At 44.2% G+C, this 19,249-nt stretch overlaps 1 protein-coding gene and 1 long non-coding RNA gene across 3 annotated transcripts in view; one reads left to right on the plus strand and one right to left on the minus strand.

The window, feature by feature from the left end:
• On the minus strand, nt 1-4,131 carry LOC121816931 (uncharacterized). The gene is made up of 2 exons (XR_006056648.2): nt 3,901-4,131; nt 1-2,953 (listed from the first exon to the last, which is right to left on the minus strand). It is a non-coding gene; the product is annotated as an uncharacterized LOC121816931 (long non-coding RNA).
• CTSO (cathepsin O) overlaps nt 3,977-19,249 on the plus strand; it is a 24,240-nt gene continuing 8,967 nt past the window's right edge. The window contains exons 1-5 of one of the 2 annotated variants that reach the window (XM_027980246.2): nt 3,977-4,124; nt 11,478-11,583; nt 12,135-12,274; nt 15,019-15,186; nt 16,999-17,120. In XM_027980246.2, coding sequence (XP_027836047.2) covers nt 4,014-4,124; nt 11,478-11,583; nt 12,135-12,274; nt 15,019-15,186; nt 16,999-17,120 — 647 coding nt within the window. In that variant the 5' untranslated portion in view covers nt 3,977-4,013. Of the gene's footprint in view, nt 4,125-4,316; nt 4,803-11,477; nt 11,584-12,134; nt 12,275-15,018; nt 15,187-16,998; nt 17,121-19,249 lie in introns of those variants that run through there. The other variant, XM_042234412.2, reaches the window with a different exon arrangement.

The raw sequence follows: 19,249 nt of genomic DNA on the forward strand, positions 1-19,249 counted from the left end.
ATCTGTGTAGCAGTTTTATTAAAGTATAAAAAGGAACAGAGAAAGCTTCTGACACAGACATCAGAAGGGGGAGGGAGAGTGCCCCCCTTTACTAGTGCTAGCAAGGAAGTTATACAGTTTTTTAATTGATCACAATAAATCAAAAGAATGTCTCAAGTTTGTAAAGATCTTACTAGACCCACTCCCACAATATACATTTTAAGATAACAGGGTTAGTCAGGTTTTCAGGAAGGAGAAACATGCTCTCAAGCAGGATACATTAATGTTTTATAATCCTTATTAAGGAATATAGGGGAAAAAATGTTTGTCCTTTCCTCCTTGAGAATTCCAGACCCCTATCTTCTCCTTGAGAGCCCCAGAGACACCTTCCTCCTCCTCCTCCTCCTTCTTCTTCTCCTCCTCCTCCTCAGGGACCCCAGACTTCTTATCAACCTGCCTAGGAACTGACTCTCTCACCCTCTTGAAAAAAATGGCCCAGTAAGGTCTGGGTAGCGGCTCTTCTTTCCTCATCATAGATGACACAGTAGCACTGGGTTGAATTCTGAATGGCTGCTGCCACCTTTGTGCACCATTCTACATTCAGGCCCTTGTGCCTCAAAAGCTAACAGTGCCTCCTCCGATAAAGAAGATTCCCCTGCCATTTCCTGTGTTCTGGATCTCTTCTTACACTTGCTTCTGGACATCCTGAACTTGAAATAAAGATACAGCCCCACTGTACTCTATAGAGTACTGTGGTAAGGTACACAAAAGCACAACCACTTGTAGAGGATGCATGCAGGCGATGATGTACACTAGACATGTGAACTAGTCTCTGTGATTGAACATGTGAACCCATGTTCATGCCTTTGAAAGTTCGCCACTTGAAGGTTCGTATATAGGGGACTCACTGTATATATATTAGCTTCAGTGTCTTACAAGGAAGGTCTAGATGCAGAACTGCCAGGGATGATATGAACACTGACCTGTAAATTCACCGTTTAAATTAAATCTTTACCATCTACATTCCGAGAGCAATAATCTCATCATATATGTGTAGAAAAAAGTTTTCATGTCTTTACTTTTAATACATTATCAACATACATTATCTTTATTAACAATTTTCCATCAGAGAATAGCATGACTCACTGTACTAGGTAAAAACTGAAGATGTAAATCAGAGAGTGAGTCTAAAAATTCTAAGAGGCTGACCGTGACATCAATTCAGAAGACTCCTGAAAGTCGTTTTGAAAAGATTATAGCAGAAAGACCCAGGAAGCTGCCTGTGTGGGTGTGTGGCCTGGGGAGCCACACAGGACCCTGTACAAGAGAGACTCATCCTTGGTTTAATGTTCTACTGTTGCCATCCTAAAGTCCTTACTAACATTCTGTTTACACGGGACCCTGCAAATCACGTAGCTGCCCTGAAGCCAGGGAAGACAGTATTACTCACTACCTGTAACCAAAAGTGGTCCAGCTGCTCACTGTTCAAAAGCCATCAGGCAGGTGGAGGCTAGGTTGGTGAAAAGGAATTTGCCTTTGGATTCTGGCAACCTTTGGGGAGGGCACATGCCTGTCCAAAGGCCACCCCAGCACAGTTAGCTCTGACCATCACCTTGAAGTTGGTTATTGAAGGTCTGACCAGTGTCATCTTGCTTGTTTTAGGTACAGTTAATCTTCAGTTTCAGGGTCAGTTTGTTTCCATTTCTTCAGGCCAGTTCTCAGAACTGTGGCAGCTACTGTCAAGGCTACAGTCTGGTCATCACGCAGTTAACTTCTCTCACCTGGTGGGGGTTTCAATATCTTTAGAACAGCTCACACGCTATGGCTTAGTGTGCGTGTGTTAGTCGCTCAGTCGTGCCCGACTCTTTGCGACCCCATGGACTGCAATCCACCGGGTTCCTCTGTCCATGAGATTTTCCAGGCAAGGATATTGGAGTGGGTTGCCATTTCCTTCTCCAGGGAATCTTCCCAACCCAGGAATCGAACCCGGGTCTCCTGCACTGCAGGCAAATTCTTTACCAACTGAGCTACAAGGGAAGCCCCAATCTAAAGCCCTTGAGAAGGAACAAAACGTCCTTGACTTTGCTTACTAACTGAACTATTATTGCTTTGTCCTGTCAGACTGTTTTCCTTTGGGTCTGCATTTTCCCACTTCTCTGATTAAACTTCTTCTTTGGCTAAAGTTTCTTCACAGACAAAGGCAGACAGAGGTCATGAGGAACAAGAACCATAGGGCCCTGCTCTGTTTCAGTACTATTCACTGTGCAAGGAAATGAGCAGAGATAAAATGACCAGGAAAGTATGAATTTTCCCTGGGAAAGATACCCTAGCCTTCTCTTCATGTCCCTCTTGAGTTAGGGGAGCAGAGAAACAGCAGCAAGTTTGGTACACTGCTTGCTGTTCCAAACAGGAACCCTGATGCCACCAGCAGCAGGCCCAGGAGATGGTTAGAAAAGCAGAATCGGGACCGACTCCAGAACTCCTGCATTAGAATTTGCATTCAACGTGCACTTTAAATTTGAGAAACAAATCTGTGCCCTTCCAAAAGCCATCCTGGACACTGATGACAATGCACATTACAAGTGGCCTGGTCTCCTTGTTACTACTGAACTCAGGTCGCAGCTGCTTGCAGCTCAAAAGCCAAGAGGCAAGTGTGAACAGAAAGGAAAGGTGCTTTAATCAGAAAAGCCAGCATTTTGGGGAGAAGGTGGATTCATGTCCTGAGATGAACTCCAAAGATTTTGAGCAGTCATGGTACGTTTTCAAGGGAAAAACGGATGGGAGCAGAGAGTCTCAGTAAGTCAGGGAAGCAGGAGGGTGGGTTCTGCGTGGTCCTCCATAGCTGCAGGCTGGCTGACTCTTCAGATGTTATCTTGCCTGTGTGATCCACCAGCAGGACTGCTCAGGGGGCTGTTCTGGGTAGAAAGGGAGCCACTCTTTAGCCGATGAAGTCTTCATTCTTATCTCTTTTTATCTAGAAGAATCAATAGGTCAGGCTAGGTATGGTGTGCATTCAGGAGAGCATAAATCAGGAGTTAGTTTTGATGCCTAAGGATCTCATTCCTACAATTAGGTTTTTAAGGTTTGAAGGCATAGAAATGGGGGGGTGGGGGAGAGAGAGCGAAAGAGCCACTTTCATCCTTAAAGGGGACCTTCCACCTTCACCAGAAAATCCTTAACTGGAAATGCTGCCAGATTGGGATGTTAACTGATTTGAACATTACTTCTGTTGTGTCTATGGTCCATTCTCTAGGATTAAGTTGATATGAAGTGAAATGACTTAAAAAAATAAATGAAAAAAAATAAATGAAAGAGAGAAGAAAACGTGAAGGATGGGCTACTATGAACTAAGCTGAACAGGGGGAAAGCAGTGTAATGATAATAAGAGGGGGAAAGCTACCTTTAAAACAAAATAGCTGATAAATCAAGCGTTTAAAACGCGCTGGGCATCTTACAAAGCGTTTGAAATACTTTATTTAAATTTCAACACAAATGTAAGAAGTGCTACCTTCAGAAACTGATTTCCAAATTTTGAACTGGCTATGATCTAAACCGTCAAAACGTGGTGTATTATTTTCACAAGTGTGTTTTGATACGCAATTATAAACACCTGCTGAAAGAATGTCTATAAATTCACAAGCATTTTGGAATTGGGTTCCTAAAGTCAGGGCTCATCACAAAGAGAAACAGAATTAAGGTCCTTCGGATTCCACTGTTGCCTGCATCCTTCCATCTGAGATGGAAAAGGAAAAGATAAAACTTCGACTTGACGCAGGAAGTGCAGGTCACACAGCTGTCTGCACTGTCACACTTCCGAGTAAAGAGGCTCTTTCCTAGCAGAAGTGAAACTACCCCAGGGCACACGGTCCGGGGCAGGTGCTCGCACTGAAAACAGCGTGAACCCTACAGCTTGCAGCCTACCCGACATCCGGGCTCAGAGCCGCCAGGAACGAGGGGGCGTCGCCGTCTCAGCCCCACGCCCCGCCCCGGACCCGCCGGCAGGGAGGAGCTCGAAACCGAAGAGGAAGCGCGGAATGGAGCTGCGGCGCCTCTGGCTGCTCTGCTGCTGCTGCTGCTGCTGCTGCTTGGGCTCCTGCGCCGCCCTGACCCCGCCGATCGGCCGCCACCCGGCCGCCGCCTTCCGGGTACCGCGCACGCCCGCGGGTCCCTTCCCGCGCTGCCAGCCCCGGGCTGGGTGGGGCGGAGGGGCCGCGCGAGCCCCACCCACTCCCACCTCCGGGGTCGCCGGCCCCTTCCGGTCCCGGGGCGGAGGGCGGAGCACTTGAGCTCCACACCCCGGAGTCTCCCGTATTTTCCAGCCAGGGGCTAGGCTGGGTGGGTCCGAGGTGCCACTCGAGCCGATCCCGGCGGGTTACCTGCCCCGTCCTTTCCCGGGGCGAGAAGTGGGGCTGGGGCACCTGAGCTCCACACCGGGACGGGCGGGGGCGGGCGTGGGGAGAATCTCAAGTCCCGTCATGTCCTGGGGCTGAGGGCCACGCGAGTGCCACCCGCGGGGTCGCTTACCCTGTCTGGTCCCGGGGCTGGGAGAGGGGGCACCTGAGCTCCACCGCGAGCACGCCCCCCTGTCCCCGGGCTGAGCGGGCTGGAGGGGCCACGCGAGCACCCCCAGAGAATACCTGCGCCGTCCTTCCCAGCGGTGGGGGCGAAAGGGGTGGCACTCGAGCGCCATCCCTAGGGGGTCGCCTAAACTCAGTCCGGTGACGCGCCCGGGTTCCAGACCGGACTCCGTCCCAGGGTTTCCCAGGGCATGCTGACCCACAGATTGGTCCTCCAGGAAGGATGGGTGCCTGAGGGTTTATATGGTACGTCCCAAGTTGCCCACTGATTATGTCCAAAGTGAAAGTGGAAGTGAAGTCGCTCAGTCGTGTCCGACTGTTTGCGACCCATGGACTGTAGTCCACCAGGCTCCTCCGTCCATGGGATTCTCCAGGCAAGAATACTGGAGTGGGTTGCTATTTCCTTCTCCAGGGGATCTTCCCGACCCAGGGATCTAACCCAGGTCTCCTGCATTGCGGGCAGATGCTTTAACCTCTGAGCCACCAGGGAAGCCTGATTATGTCCAAGGTGGTCCTAATTGAAAGGCACAGCCCTCGGGCGTTCTCTCAGCCTCCCCAGACTGTGCATTTCAGGGACTGGAACCAGAAGTAGGCGGAAGAAACCTGGCCGTTTTCTGGAGGGGGACACTGATCACCTCCTCCTCAAATCAGAATTTTATCCAGAGCTCAGGGAATCCTGCCCATTTATGATTATCCTGAACCCTGGCTCCTTGAACTACCCACCCTAAAAGTTCACCTGACTTGGTGGAGACTGATTTAGAGAAGGGTGTAGTGTTTAATTTCCTTTTCAGATTATTTTGAAAAGGCTTCATAATCTCAGATGGCACCCCAGCGTTAAAACTCAGGAGCACACCAGTCGGCTGAGCTTATCAGTGTTTTTCCTGAAACCAAGGAAGCTGCAAGAGAGAATGATTTAGAGTGGACCTCAGTGTGTTCTATTAATAGTATCTGATACTATCTAATAGTTTTAAATTGTGAGAGGTCATTATCATGGTTTAATTTTGCTGTCAAAGAAAGTTCATTCATTCCTAATCAGGAAGTATGAAGTCAGTAATCCTGCTGCTTATTGGAGTTGTATTTATTCTTTTTCCTGGTATTTTCTTGAGGTTTGCCAGGGATTCTGAGGCTGTGCTCCCTTCTACCTCTCCTGCTGGTCCCCTGAAGCCACAGTGTGTGGGAAGTGCCAACCTCACCTGAGTCTATTTGTATTTTTGCCCAAACCAAGATATATTTTTTTTTAATCTCCTACTTACTGCTCTAGCTTTCAAAACCAGAAGCACTGGTATAATTGCTTGAGAACAAAGTTTTTGTGCTGTGTTCTCTTCCTGCCCTGAGCTTAGTGACATGTGATGGTGAAGTAAACCCCTTTGGGAGAAAATAATCAGTCCTACCTATCCTGGTGATGTGTTTATTGACTGAAGAAATAAAAGCGCTGCCATCCTCTTCAAAAATTTATTTGGGGACTGGAATCACAAGGAGGCAAGAGTAATGAATATATCTTAAATATATATTATTTGTATAATTCATAGATATATGTGCACTTGTTCATATTATATAGTTACTCATACTAGAGGCCCTACCCAGACAATGGCAGCTAGGAAATACAGCTAGCTTGTGTGAGAAGTACAAGAGTGCTTGTTGGGAGATAGAATTTCTGTTTTAGGTGGAGGAGGGCAGAGTGATAAAGATTCTGAGCACATTTTAAAAATCTTGAGTGGAGAGAGCCTGAAAAATTTCCAAAGCAATTGCCCCTCGTGGGACTTGACTTCATGAGATGTTGGTGACTCCTTTCCACACCTGCTGGAAACTGGGTTTGAGCATTGATGGCTGTTTGAACCTGGGGCAGACTAGGTAGAAAGGGCCTTGCCTGAGCATTAGGAAGCCTCCCTCTGCCCCGACAAGAGAGACTAACTGTGACTGATGCTCAGTATAACTCTGGAAAACTTTACTCCTTAAAATTATGTCAGATTAGGAGTTGGTTAAGTTGAAATTCTCTGCTTACCTATCTGGGGTAAATTATGTACAGATTCTAGAAAATTCCCTGGCTCCATAATCAAGTTAAATTTTTTTTTTAATGTTTAAAAATTAAAATAGAGTTATAAAGTACAGTCTGTGTTGTGCTAGGGAGAACCAATAGGTTTTAGGGTGAAAAGTAACAAATATGGAGGGCCAGGAGGTTTCCTAAATTCACTTCGAATATTCCATGAGTGGAAGTTAGGTGGCATCTGTAATCCTTGCTCACAAATTGTCATTCAGTTACTGCTGGGTGAAGACCAGGCCCCTCCTGGGATGATTATGGGATGCCTCTCAGGATAACTGACAGGAAAGGGGGAAACAGCACCCAGCCCCCACCTTTTCACTGCTTAGAAGCTTCTGGTGCTCAGGAAGCCCCTGCTCTTTTTCAGCCTGTTCCTCAGGCTGGAACCCAGCTGTGCACTGACCTTTACTCATGCTCCCTGTCTGACCAAGAGCAGCTGGTCTCCTGACCGCTTCGGGGCTACAAACCCATTAAGGGAACCAGTGATAGCTGTATGTACTCACTTCAGAATAATGTTTATATGCCAGTGCACATGTGATTTTACCTAAAATTTCAGCAGCTTCACGTTAAAAATGCTTACCTTAGTGATACATGTGCCAGTTTTAAAAAAATTTAAATTATGCATACTTAGCGGCATGTTTCTTTAAATAGATCATTTTATGATGAATGATCCTAAAGAATGAGCCACAGTTTGCTATTAACAGCCCCTGAAGATCTGGATTATTTCCTCCAAATAAACTTTATCCAGAACACTTTAAACCACAATTTTTATCTAACTGAAACGTTAAGAGGTGAAATTGATGTAAAAGACTCTTGTTCAGTTGGCAATTTCTAATGGTTCTAGCTTAATGCATATACTGCCAAAGTTAAAATATACCAGAAACTTGAAATCTTGGCTCAAAATTTATTCATTCATTTGTTCATCTGTCCATCTATTTATCTAGTACTTTAACATTTACTATATAATGTGGACTTCTCTGGTGGCTCAGATGGTAAAGCGTCTGCCCACAATGCGGGAGACCCGAGTTCGATCCCTGGGTGGGGAAGATCCCCTGGAGAAGGAAATGGCAATCCACTCCAGTATTCTTGCCTGGAGGATCCCATGGACAGGGGACCCTGGTAGGCTACAGTCCATGGGGTCGCAAAGAGTCGGACATGACTGATGCATGTATAATGTGCTGACTTTAAAAATAAAAAGCACAATATAAGGGTTGCAAGTTAATTTTTGTTTGGGGCAAAATGAGAACTATAGCATGGGAGACTGCATCTTAGATAGCTCCGAGAAACTGCTCCAAAGAGGTAGCAGGGGAGTTCAATATATATGTAATTTTAGTGAAAAGGGAGTACATGCAGTCAAGCACATATTTTTTGTAGAAGGTTTCTGCTAATCATGAGGAGCAGATGTTACCATGTAGGAGATGCAGAAATTGGGCTCAAAATCGGCTTCTGAAGATACCTCTTGAAGAGCTGTCCTGCCAACTTTTCCTTGAGCACAGGGCACATCATTTCTGATCTTCACACAGAACTTCTTTCAGGGGGTATTGAAGGTCAGCAGCTGCAATGGCACATGATTCTTGTAGAGGAAGATGGCAAGCACCTGTGGCAGGTGCCAATTTGTAGTTGATAATGAGATGGTCTAGGTTTTCTGATTGATTCAGTGGGGAATAAGACACAAATGGATTCTGTTAGAAGTTGGCCTCTGGTCAGAGTAGGCATTTCATCAATTCCTTCTATCAGGTTGATCAAGTTTCCTTTCATTCACTGCTGAGAGTCCTTATGAAAGGATTATGAATTATGTCAAGTGCTTTTTCCGCATCTATTGAAAATATCATATGGTGATCCTGTTTTTATTCCATGAGTGGGGGGAATTATGTTGATTGATATTCAAATACTAAACCAATGTAGTCTCTTTTAATGAACCTCACTTGGTCATGCTCTATTGTCTTATAAATTTTTGAATTTGATTTGCTGATTTTTTTTTTAAGGATTTTACATCTACAGTCATGAGGGCTATTGGTGTATATTTCTCTTGCCATGAGGTGTTTTTGTCTGGTTTTGGAATCAGGCCTTATGTAACCAGCTGCAAGGGGTTCCCATGAATGTGTGTGTACAATTGGTATTGGCATTTCTTTTTTAGTTATATGGAATTCACCAGTGAAGCCATCTGGGCCTGGAGTTTTCTTTGTGGGATGATTTTCAGTTAGGAATTTAATGACTTTAGTTGATAAAAAATTGTTCAAATTCTCTATTTTTGTTATATCCAGATTTGGTGATCTATGTCTTCCTTGGGGGTTGTCCATTTTGCATAGGTTATCAAACTTGTTGGCCTCAAGTGCTAAAAATATGATTCTTCTAGTGCCTGAAGCATCTTTGTCGCCCTTCTTTCATTCCCAATAGTGGTGATTTATTATGTGTCTTCTCTTCTTTTTTCTTTATCACAGGAGTCAGGACTGAGAAAGTGCAGGGAGGGGCTCAGGGAGAGCATCTGACTAGAGCAAAGCTCTAAGTGGAGAAAAGGGGGAGAAAGGGCGTGGGGGATGTGCCCTGGACACCTTGCAGGCCAGGGCAGGGTCAGGAATCCGTGGGGATGCATTAATCACAAACCAGCCTTCAGGGGAGCCCCTTCCCCTAGTAAGACACCTGAGTGCCTGGTCATGGGCCAGGTTTTGGGAACCTGGACCTCCTCGCTGCAGTCTGTCTGTGAGGCCCACCCTTGTGGCTGCCATGTACTTTCCTGTGCATCCATAAAGGTCCTACACCCTCAGGATGTCCATCATCCCTCCAACTCACAATGAAGTCCAGGAGATGTCTTTAGGACCAAGGAACCCTCTAAACTGCTCAGCAGTTTACAGTCACTGGCTTATATTTGTCACATACTCGCTTTGTAATTCAGTTCTGTTTTTAGATGTATACATCTTCTTCCCAAATTAAAATCAAAGCCTTGCTTCATCAAGATTATCTTTTGAATGCCTGAAACTCGATAACTGTTGATAATTTCATAGATTAGCAATCTTACCACAAATGCTCAGTAAGGAAAATATGATCATGATAAATCCCAGGAATGATTTGCTTAAAAATAAACAGCTTATGCCATTTGTAGCAATAAGAATGACCCTAGAGATTATCATACTAAGTGAAGAAAGTCAGACATTGAAAGACAAATACCCATATCACTTATATGTGAAACCTAAAAATGAACTTATATATAAGCCAGAAATAGACTCACAGACATAGGAACAAAATTTACGGTTTCCAAAGGGTAATGGGGTTGGGTGAGGTATAAATTAGGAATTTTGAATTAATGATATACACTACTATATATAAAATTGATAACCAAAAAGTTCCTACTGTATAGCACAGGGAACTGTATTCATTATCTTGTAATAACCCATAATGGAAAACAGTCTGAAAAATCATTATATATACATATGTAAAAAACATAGCTTAGAGCTATCAAGGGCATGATGTATATAAAATATAATTATGCGTTATTCAACAAAAAGTGCTAATTAAGCATCTGTTGTGTGCCAGGCATGTGCTCAGTGAGGCAGAAACAGCAACGAATAAGACCAGCCTGGCCCTCATTTTGCTTACAGGTTTATGAGACAGACACCCAATAAACATATAAGTGAACAAGCAAGTTTAGAGTAGCTGAAGATAGAAACTTAAGGAATGGTGGTCTCCTGAAGTTGTATTTACTCCACAGAGTTAGTTCAGCTCAGTTCAGTTCAGTTCAGTCACTCAGTCGTGTCCGACTCTTTGCGACCCCATGAATCGCAGCATGCCAGGCCTCCCTGTCCATCACCATCTCCCAGAGTTCACTCAAACTCACGTCTATCGAGTTGGTGATGCCATCCAGCCATCTCATCCTCTGTCATCCCCTTTTTCTCCTGCCCCCAATCCCTTCCAGCATCAGAGTCTTTTCCAATGAGTCAGCTCTTCGCATGAGGTGGCCAAAGGACTGGAGTTTCAGCTTTAGTATCATTCCTTCCAAAGAACACCCAGGGCTGGTCTCCTTTAGAATGGACTGGTTGGATCTCCTTGCAGTCCAAGGGACTCTCAAGAGTCTTCTCCAACACCACAATTCAAAAGCATCAATTCTTTGGCACTCAGCTTTCTTCGCAGTCCAACTCTCGCATCCATACATGACCACTGGAAAAACCATAGCCTTGACTAGACGGACCTTTGTTGGCAAAGTAATGTCTCTGCTTTTCAGAGTTGGTTAGTACTAGCAAATTGAAGCTTGTTTGTGTAAAAGATGAGTCTAACATACTTATCACAAAATTCAAAGTGGAGGAATCTGTAAACAAGGATCTAATTTTCTCTTCAGACAGACAAACCGAGTCATCTTCTTGGGACATTTCCAGGATTGAATCTCTTTCCCAAAGCCTTTTACCCAAATGAAATAGAGATCTCTGTAAAGCCCAGATAGAACCACACTGATTTATCCATTAGTTATTTATTCCTTTTTTCATGCTTCATTCATTGTGCTGAGATAAAGATATAGATCACATAAGCATTTAGTGGTTACAATTCCTACTAGTGTCTGGTATTTGTTTGCAATTTGTTTTCTTTTTTCCACTATGTTAAATAAGCATATTTAGTGCTTTCAAATGCTTGGTAAAGAGGAATTATAAATGGATAAGACATTCCTTTCCCAGCCTCAGAAATTATTCCTGAAGTCAGATAGTATTTTTAATACAAAACATTTATAAATCTAATCTATTATCTTAGATAACCTTTCATTGTGATCCACAAGAAATAAATCAAGCTTTTACTTTTGCATCTGAAAACTATTTCTAAGTCAGTTATATGCACATTGCTCCAGAAAGTTAACATAGTTGATAGAAATTAGTGTGGTTTTTTTTTTTTTCTTCTTCTAGGAAAGTCTTAATAGACAGCGATACTTGAATTCATTTCCCCATGAAAACTCCACCGCCGTCTATGGAATAAACCAGTTTTCATATTTGTTTCCTGAAGAGTTTAAAGGTATGGGCTCTGGGGTTATTAGCTGATTAGTTTCCTGATTTTAATTTTTTTCCTTAATTCTTGAGAATCTTCAGTTGTGAAGTTAGTAAACTGAGTAATAGTTAACAGTGATTAAATGCTTAAAAGTCTCAAGCAAGTACCTGGTGCTGACATTGGAGAAATAAGCTCATGGCCACTTTCTTCTAATGATCACTTAAGAATGAAATACCATAAATGCAGACATTTCCCTGTGGCTCTGAAGAATAACAACTCATCCCTCATCCAGTTTGCTATGCTATTTCTGTTCAAGACCCCCCTGGTTATGATAAAACAGATGATGTCAATTATACTCATTTTTTATTGACCAACTTCTCTCAAACCATTTCATGTGACAGCCCGGCCCTATTGGAAGAATTCTCATCTTTTATAGCTTTGTCTACTCCATTCCAATTATGGAAAAGAATAAAAAGCAGACTTTATCAGAAGCTCCACTGTTTCTGTTGAAACATCCCTCTGAAAGGAATCCCTGTAATATAATGTTGGTTGTCCTTTCATCTTGTGTGTGTCCTCAGCTATTTATTTAAGAAGCAGCCCTTCCAGGTTTCCCCGATTTCCAGCAGAAGAGTACACGTCCATCTCCAACCTGTCTTTGCCGTTAAAATTTGACTGGAGGGATAAGCATGTCATCACCCAAGTGAGAAACCAGAAGACGGTATGTCTTAGGTTTTTTTTTTTTTTTCTTTTTAATCACTTTAGGATGGGAGTCACTTTTGGGGTCAAATTCAATCAAACTTGTGATGGAACCATCCTTTCAGTAGGTAAATTCACACCTCGGTCATCACAGAACGATGAGACCAGGAGGCCACCGCCCCCCATCCCCCGGAGGGAGGAGGCGCTGTTAGGCCCAGCCTCACTGGCCGAGCTCTGCGGGTGTCCCTCCCTGCCTGCCTGACCCCCACTCAGCATGCAGACTCGGGGCTGCTGCCCAGTTTCACGGTTCCCAGGACTCTGCAGAACAGTGGGTGGAAGGCTGAAGGAGGTGAACTTGACCAAGTTAAGTAGCTCCAAAGGGAAACAACCCCAAATCAGGCGCCTGGTCCCTCAGTGCTCCCTGAACCCTTGGGTCCATCCCTTGAGCTCCCTCAGAGACCCTGCCCCCAGCCCCACCCCTGCAGAATCGCACATGTTTTATCTGTGGTCCTTAAAAAAGCTGTCAGATCTGCTTTGATATGACATAGACGTTCCTGGAAATTACCAACTGTGCAAAATCATAAAATGGAAGTGAAAGGGATTGTAGGAGAAATGAGGTTAAGACTCCGCACTAAAAATTCATGACACGTTAAAAAGAAAAAGAACAAGAAAGTAGTAAAAGTAACAGCACAGTTTTACCTGTGTTAAATGATAAAGAAATGTGTAAGTCCTGCAGTAAATGCAGCCATTTACCACCATGTGATATCACTTATATGTGGAATCTAAAATATGACACTAATAAACTTATCTACGAAACAGATGCAGACTCACGACACACAGAACAGACTTCCTCTTGCCAGGGAGGAGGGATGTAAGGGGATGTAGTGAGAGTTTGGGGTTAGCACATGCAAACTATTACATATAAAAATAGATAAACAACTAAGTCCTACTGTACAACGCAGGAAACTATATTCAATATCCTGTGATAAACCAGAATGGAAAAGAATATGAAAAAGAAAGTGTGTGTGTGTGTTTATATATAACTGACTCACTTTGCTGTACAGCAGAAATTAATACTACATGTAAATCAACTATACTCAATGAAAAGATAAATTTAAAAAATACAGCCATTTACCTTGCAGAAGTCCTGCGTGTGCCTGTGAAGATTATCTGGAATCAGAGGGAAAGCAGAACCCCAGATGCTGGTGGGGTGCTCATGGCCCACAGTGAGCCATCGTGCCGGCAAACATTTGAGGACAGGTGTGTGTGCCCTGCACCCCTGCCAGGCACAGGGAAGTCAGCTTACCAGTAGAAGTTGATCCCTACAGGGATGTGGTCTCAGTTTGTCTGCAGTGGGAACCTCAACAGGTCACTCAGCATCCTCTTGTAAGGCCAGCATTTTGGATCCAACAGTTCCCCAGTGACCATCTCATTAAGATGAGATCATTTTTGTTTCTCAGATTCTGCATTTGTTGTTGTGGATTGAAATTACCACCATATCGTATGCTTTATTACTGGATTCTAATGAAGAGTGATGCAGTCTGAAACCCAGTCTATGCAGGAAGCACTCAACGGTGTCTTAAAGTAGAACTTTCATTTAGGAATCTTTGTACTAAAGGAAAGATGTTTTGAAGCAGCCACCACCCTCTTGGGGCAGCAGTAGGTGGGTGACCTGGAGCAACCTTTTTCCAATGCAACCTGGAGCATTTACCTTTTTCAAAGGGTGCAGAGCCTGCAGTAGCATCCCTTAGTGAATGCTGTACTCTCCACATGCCCTGGAGCTAGAGGTGTAGATAAGGCCACACGAAATCTCTCAGAACTTCACTCCCCAAGGACCACCAGCTGCCCTTCCTCTCTTTCCTGCAGCACCTGGTCCTAGGATTAAGGTGGTTCCACCCAGTTTCAAATCCCACTCTCATCTCTGCCTTTCCTGCGATTCTTCTTTCTTATGTGAAAAATCTTCGTCCCGTTCCCTTTCATTCCTTTGTTCTAGTTTAGCCAATAAAAGCAAGTTAAGAGACGCAGAGTCAGAGAAATTGTTAGTATTTCAATGGGGAACGATTGCTGTGGGCTCCTATAATTGGGACATTACCTGTGCATTCATAATCCTGATGGGCTAACAAGTCATTCATCCAGGTCCTATGCTTATCTGTTAATGAGAACAAATATGCACCATGCACCCCGGCTCTGCTCACCTTTTCCCTGCCTTCTGCCCTTGGAGGGGAGGTGTTGGAGGGCAGAGCAGAGTGTCAGGGGAGAAGCACACACACACTTTTTCATATTTTTTCCCTGATGGTTTATCACAGGATATTGAATATAGTTCCATGTACTGTACAGTAGGAGCTTGTTGTTTATCCATCCTATAAGTAATAGTTTGCATCGGTTAATCCCAAGTTCCCTGTCCACCCCTCCCCCCCCCCCCCCCCCCTTGGCAACTACAAGTCAGTTACCTATGTTTGTGCTGACTTGTTTTTTTAAAAAGAACGTCCAAGTGTTTTCCTAATCTCTAAAGTTCACTTTTATTTTGCAATATCTAACTTGCAATAGTGATACTACCAATTTACCTTTAATAAATAGTATATTTTGATGCTTATAATAGAATTTAATTGAAAATCAGCAGGATTAGCATTTATATTCTGTAGGCCTCCAGATTCTGCTCACATGATTTGATCATTTGTGTTGTCAGAGATGTCGATAGACGTGATTTGCACATTGTTAGATAACAAATATCATTCCATTTCTGTTTCTATCATCATTCTATCTCAGTGTGGCGGATGCTGGGCTTTCAGCGTGGTAGGTGCAGTGGAGTCTGTGTGTGCGATAAAAGGGCAGCCCTTGGAGGTGCTGAGTGTTCAGCAGGTGATAGACTGTTCTTACAGCAACTACGGCTGCAATGGAGGATCCCCGCTCAACGCTTTGTACTGGCTCAATAAGGTGAGTGGCTCTGCAGTCTTTTAAGCTGCTTGTTTACGGTGCGTTCAGTCGGTCATTTACTAAATAATATTTTCAAGTTTGGAAATGTAGCTAACCAGAGCTTGAATTAATCCAAAGATTTCCCATATATCTGACTATGTATATCTAGAAATGAGGTCTTTAGGAGGTTATTGAGGTTAAGTGAGGTCTTAAGGGGCTTCTTTGATGACTTAGCAGTAAAGAATCCTCCTGCAATGCAGGAGACACAGGAGATGTGGGTTCGATACATAGGTTGGGAAGATCCCCTGGAGGAGGAAATGACAACCCACTCCAGTATACTTGCCTGGAGAATCCTATAGACAGAGGAACCTGGCTGGCCACTGTCCATAGCATCGCAGAGTTGGACACAACTGAAACAACTTAGCACGCACACATGAGATCAACAGCCCGGGGCCCTAATTTGATAGGACTGTGACAGAAGAAGAGAATGAAGAGGGCAGGGTCTCTGTCTCCTGTGTGAGGACATGGTGCGAAGGTGGCCGTCTGCACCTCAAAGAGAAAGTTCTCACCAGACACTGACCCTGCTGGCACCTTGACCTTGAACTTCCAGTGTCCACAACTATGTGAAAATAAATGTCAGTTGTTTAAGCCCTCCACCCCAAAAAATAAGAATTACTTCTGTGTAGGTCAGCCATTGGAGAAGGCAATGGCACCCTACTCCAGGACTCTTGCCTGGAAAATCCCATGGATGGAGGAGCCTGGTGCTGCAGTCCCTGGGGTCACTGAGTCGGACACGACTGAGCAACTTCACTTTTCACTTTTCACTTTCATGCATTGGAGAAGGAAATGGCAACCCGCTCCAGTGTTCTTGCCTGGAGAATCCCAGGAACACGGGATCCTGGTGGGCTTCCATCTATGGGGTTGCACAGAATCGGACACGACTGAAGCGATTTAGCAGCAGCAGCAGCAGGTCAGCCATCAAGAGAGAAACCAAAGTGTGAAAAATCTTACCTGCAATCTCTGTTCAGAAAAATATTTATGTTTACTCCCTAATATTACTTGGTAATTGCTTTTTTTTACAGATGACCTATCTTTTTTTAAAATGACAGCATATGGTTATTCATTTCCATAGAACTTCTGAATGCCCAGGTTAAAAGGGGATTAGAGGTCAGCTGGTTGGGTGCCTCTATGTAGATGCAGAACTGAGCCCTGGGAGGTGAGACCCCATTGCCAGGTCAGTAGCTGAGATGGGCAGCACCCTAGTCCTCTCCCCACCTCCCACCCACCCCCAGCACACACCCTCTGACACTGTCCTGGTCCAGCAGCAGTGGCATAAAGCCAGCGATGAAGGTGCTGCTGTGTACTGTGAAAAGCTGTCAAGACAGAGTTCCCAAAGTTGAACATCCCTCTCTTCTTCGTTTGCTGTGTCTGGAGTCACCGCCAGATGAACAGCAGAGAGAGTGGATGGAAGGATGCTTGTGAGCATAATGCACGACCTCAAAGGCTTGATAACCCAGAGCCAGAGCTGTAGAAGGAAGATGTTTATGCTCTTGAACCTTCAGGAGAAAGATGACCAGACTTTATTATCAAATCAATGGAGGTTCCAGGAATAGGAGATATAGAGAAAACAGGAGCAAAAGACAAAGACAAACAGAGTTTAATTACTTAGGCTGTCCATAAAAAAACACTTAAAGTTTTAACTTAAGATTTTCATAACTCAAAGAACCCAGATAATGTGACCAAGTGGAATCTTAGACTCCCTGTAGTAAGTTCTGTTTGATCTTTGACACAACCATGTGACATAGATCATGTTGGATGATTATTTTCTTTCAGCTGCAAGTCAAGCTGGTGAGAGATTCAGAATACCCATTTCAAGCCCAGAATGGCCTCTGCCGTTACTTTTCCGACTCACATTCTGGATCTTCAATCAAAGGTTATTCTGCATATGACTTCAGGTAAATGTCTCCTTCTCTTGTGGGTTTCCCTCTATTTCTCAAGTTATTATCTACTGACTACTTGGAATTAATAAATTGATTGGCAGCATTGCTGCATACTTTTAAATGTTTTAAAATACACTTGATTCCCTGGTGGCTCAGATGGTAAAGAATCGGCATGCAATGCAGGATACCAGGGTTCTACCTCAGGGTCGGGAAGATTCCCTGGAAAAGGGAATGGCCACCCACTCCAGTATTCTTGTCTGGAGAATTCCGTGGACAGAGGAGTTTGGTGGGCTACAGTCCATAGGGTTACAAAGAGTCAGACACAACTGAGCAACTAACACTTTTATTAGAGAGAAGAATTGGCAGTCACCATGGAGGCCTGTGGATGTTGTTTCTTAAATATGATCTACTTTTTTTCCATATCTCTACCAACAGAAATAAGGCAATTAAATCAACACATTTAAATTCCTTTGAAGGTATAATTGATACTTAGCACCTCCTACCAAGTTTCAGTGTCACAATTACCCTTAGCGCATTTCAGTCTTACTCTTGAATTAATAATAATAAAAAAAACCTTGCTTTCTGTAGAGTCTGAAGCTAATGTCAAGCAGTCTTACTTACCAAGAAGCATTTTTGAACCCCCTCTCTGTTCCCTATATTGTTCAAGTCATTGACTGTAAGAAAGACAAAAAATGAAGTTTTCCTATTAGAGGCAAGTAGGCAGAGTATAATGAGGCAGGTGACGAGCTCATCCTGCAGGCATGATGGGTTGCAGGGGTGGGTGAGGAAGGGACTTGTTTGGGAATGGGAGGGGCATGATGACTTGGGGTGAGTTCAAGGGAAACAATCATTTAAAAATGCTTTAAAAACACATGGCACTCAAAGCCAGCTAAAGACCCATTATGACCATGTGTTTTTAGTGCAAAATAGGTGCTCAGAGATGAGAAACAGAACCATCCAACTCATTGTTTAGAAGTATGAAGGAAGCTTTGCACAGGGTTTTGAAACAGAGAAAGCAAAAAAAAAAAAATTAAATTTGGCTAAAGTAAAGACTGGTCTACTACTTACTGAATATAAAAGCATCTCTGGGTCTAGATGGCATGTCCCTATGGAGTCTGAAAGAAATCATGAGTGACTCTGGATCCTTGAACAAAGTGGAACCCACACCAGCAGCCATGTGTCTGAGGACGGGCTGACCGTCCCCTCAGTTCCCAGCTGCCAGAGCAACTCACCTGACAGCTCAGTCCCCAAGGGCAGGATGCACAGAATCGTGATAAACGGGCAGGGCCCCTGAGCACAGTGGTCCCCACCTCCCGTGAGGGTGAAGATCACAGACTTTCTAAATGAGCAAGTGAGCCCCTATGCTGCCAGCTCCTGGAGAGTCTAAGATGAGTTGTGTGCACAGGAACTTCCTGAGGATCACAGTGTGATCAGAGACAACTCAAGGCACCCCTTGTCACAAGGAGCAGATTGAGAAAGTTAGGAAGAAATGAGAGAATAATGGCATTGGGCTACTTTAGAGAGAGAGACAAAGCGAAGGTGACTGCAAGATTCATCTGTCCTTGGATCAGAAGGCAGAGGCCACTGTGAAAGCCCACCCCCCCATCACACAGAATATTAAACTCTAAGAACATGGCGCCAAGCTAACCACATTAGACTCTCTTTGCAAAAATACCTTCCTTTGATTTATTCATTCGTTCAGATATTTACTGAACCGTTTCAGGTTCTGGGGATTTGGCAGTGAACACAGCAGACAAAAGCTCTGCCCTCTGGACTGTATTTTAGTGATAGAGACAAGCAGTAAACCAAAGAAATAAAAATATGAATGGTCTGCTAGATGAAATAGTTTTAGAGAGAATTAAACAGCCATGAGGTGAAGAGAAAACAACAGGGGTAGGGGGTTGCAGTCTCAGGAAGGGGTTCCTGGAGGATGTAACATTTAGTGAAGACTTAACCCTGCAGGCACCTGGGGAAACACAGCTCCTGGCAGAAGGGATTGTATGTGCAAAGGCCCTGCAGCAGACATAGGTCTGGCATAGCTGTAGAGCAGTGAGGAAGCCGCTGACTGTCCTGTCCTGTCGTGTTGTGTCATGTCATGGAGAGACACACTAGACTGTAGGGGATGAGTGACAGAGGTCATCAGG

The sequence above is a fragment of the Ovis aries genome, chromosome 17 (genome assembly GCF_016772045.2).
Source record: "Ovis aries strain OAR_USU_Benz2616 breed Rambouillet chromosome 17, ARS-UI_Ramb_v3.0, whole genome shotgun sequence".
Lineage (NCBI taxonomy): Eukaryota > Metazoa > Chordata > Mammalia > Artiodactyla > Bovidae > Ovis > Ovis aries.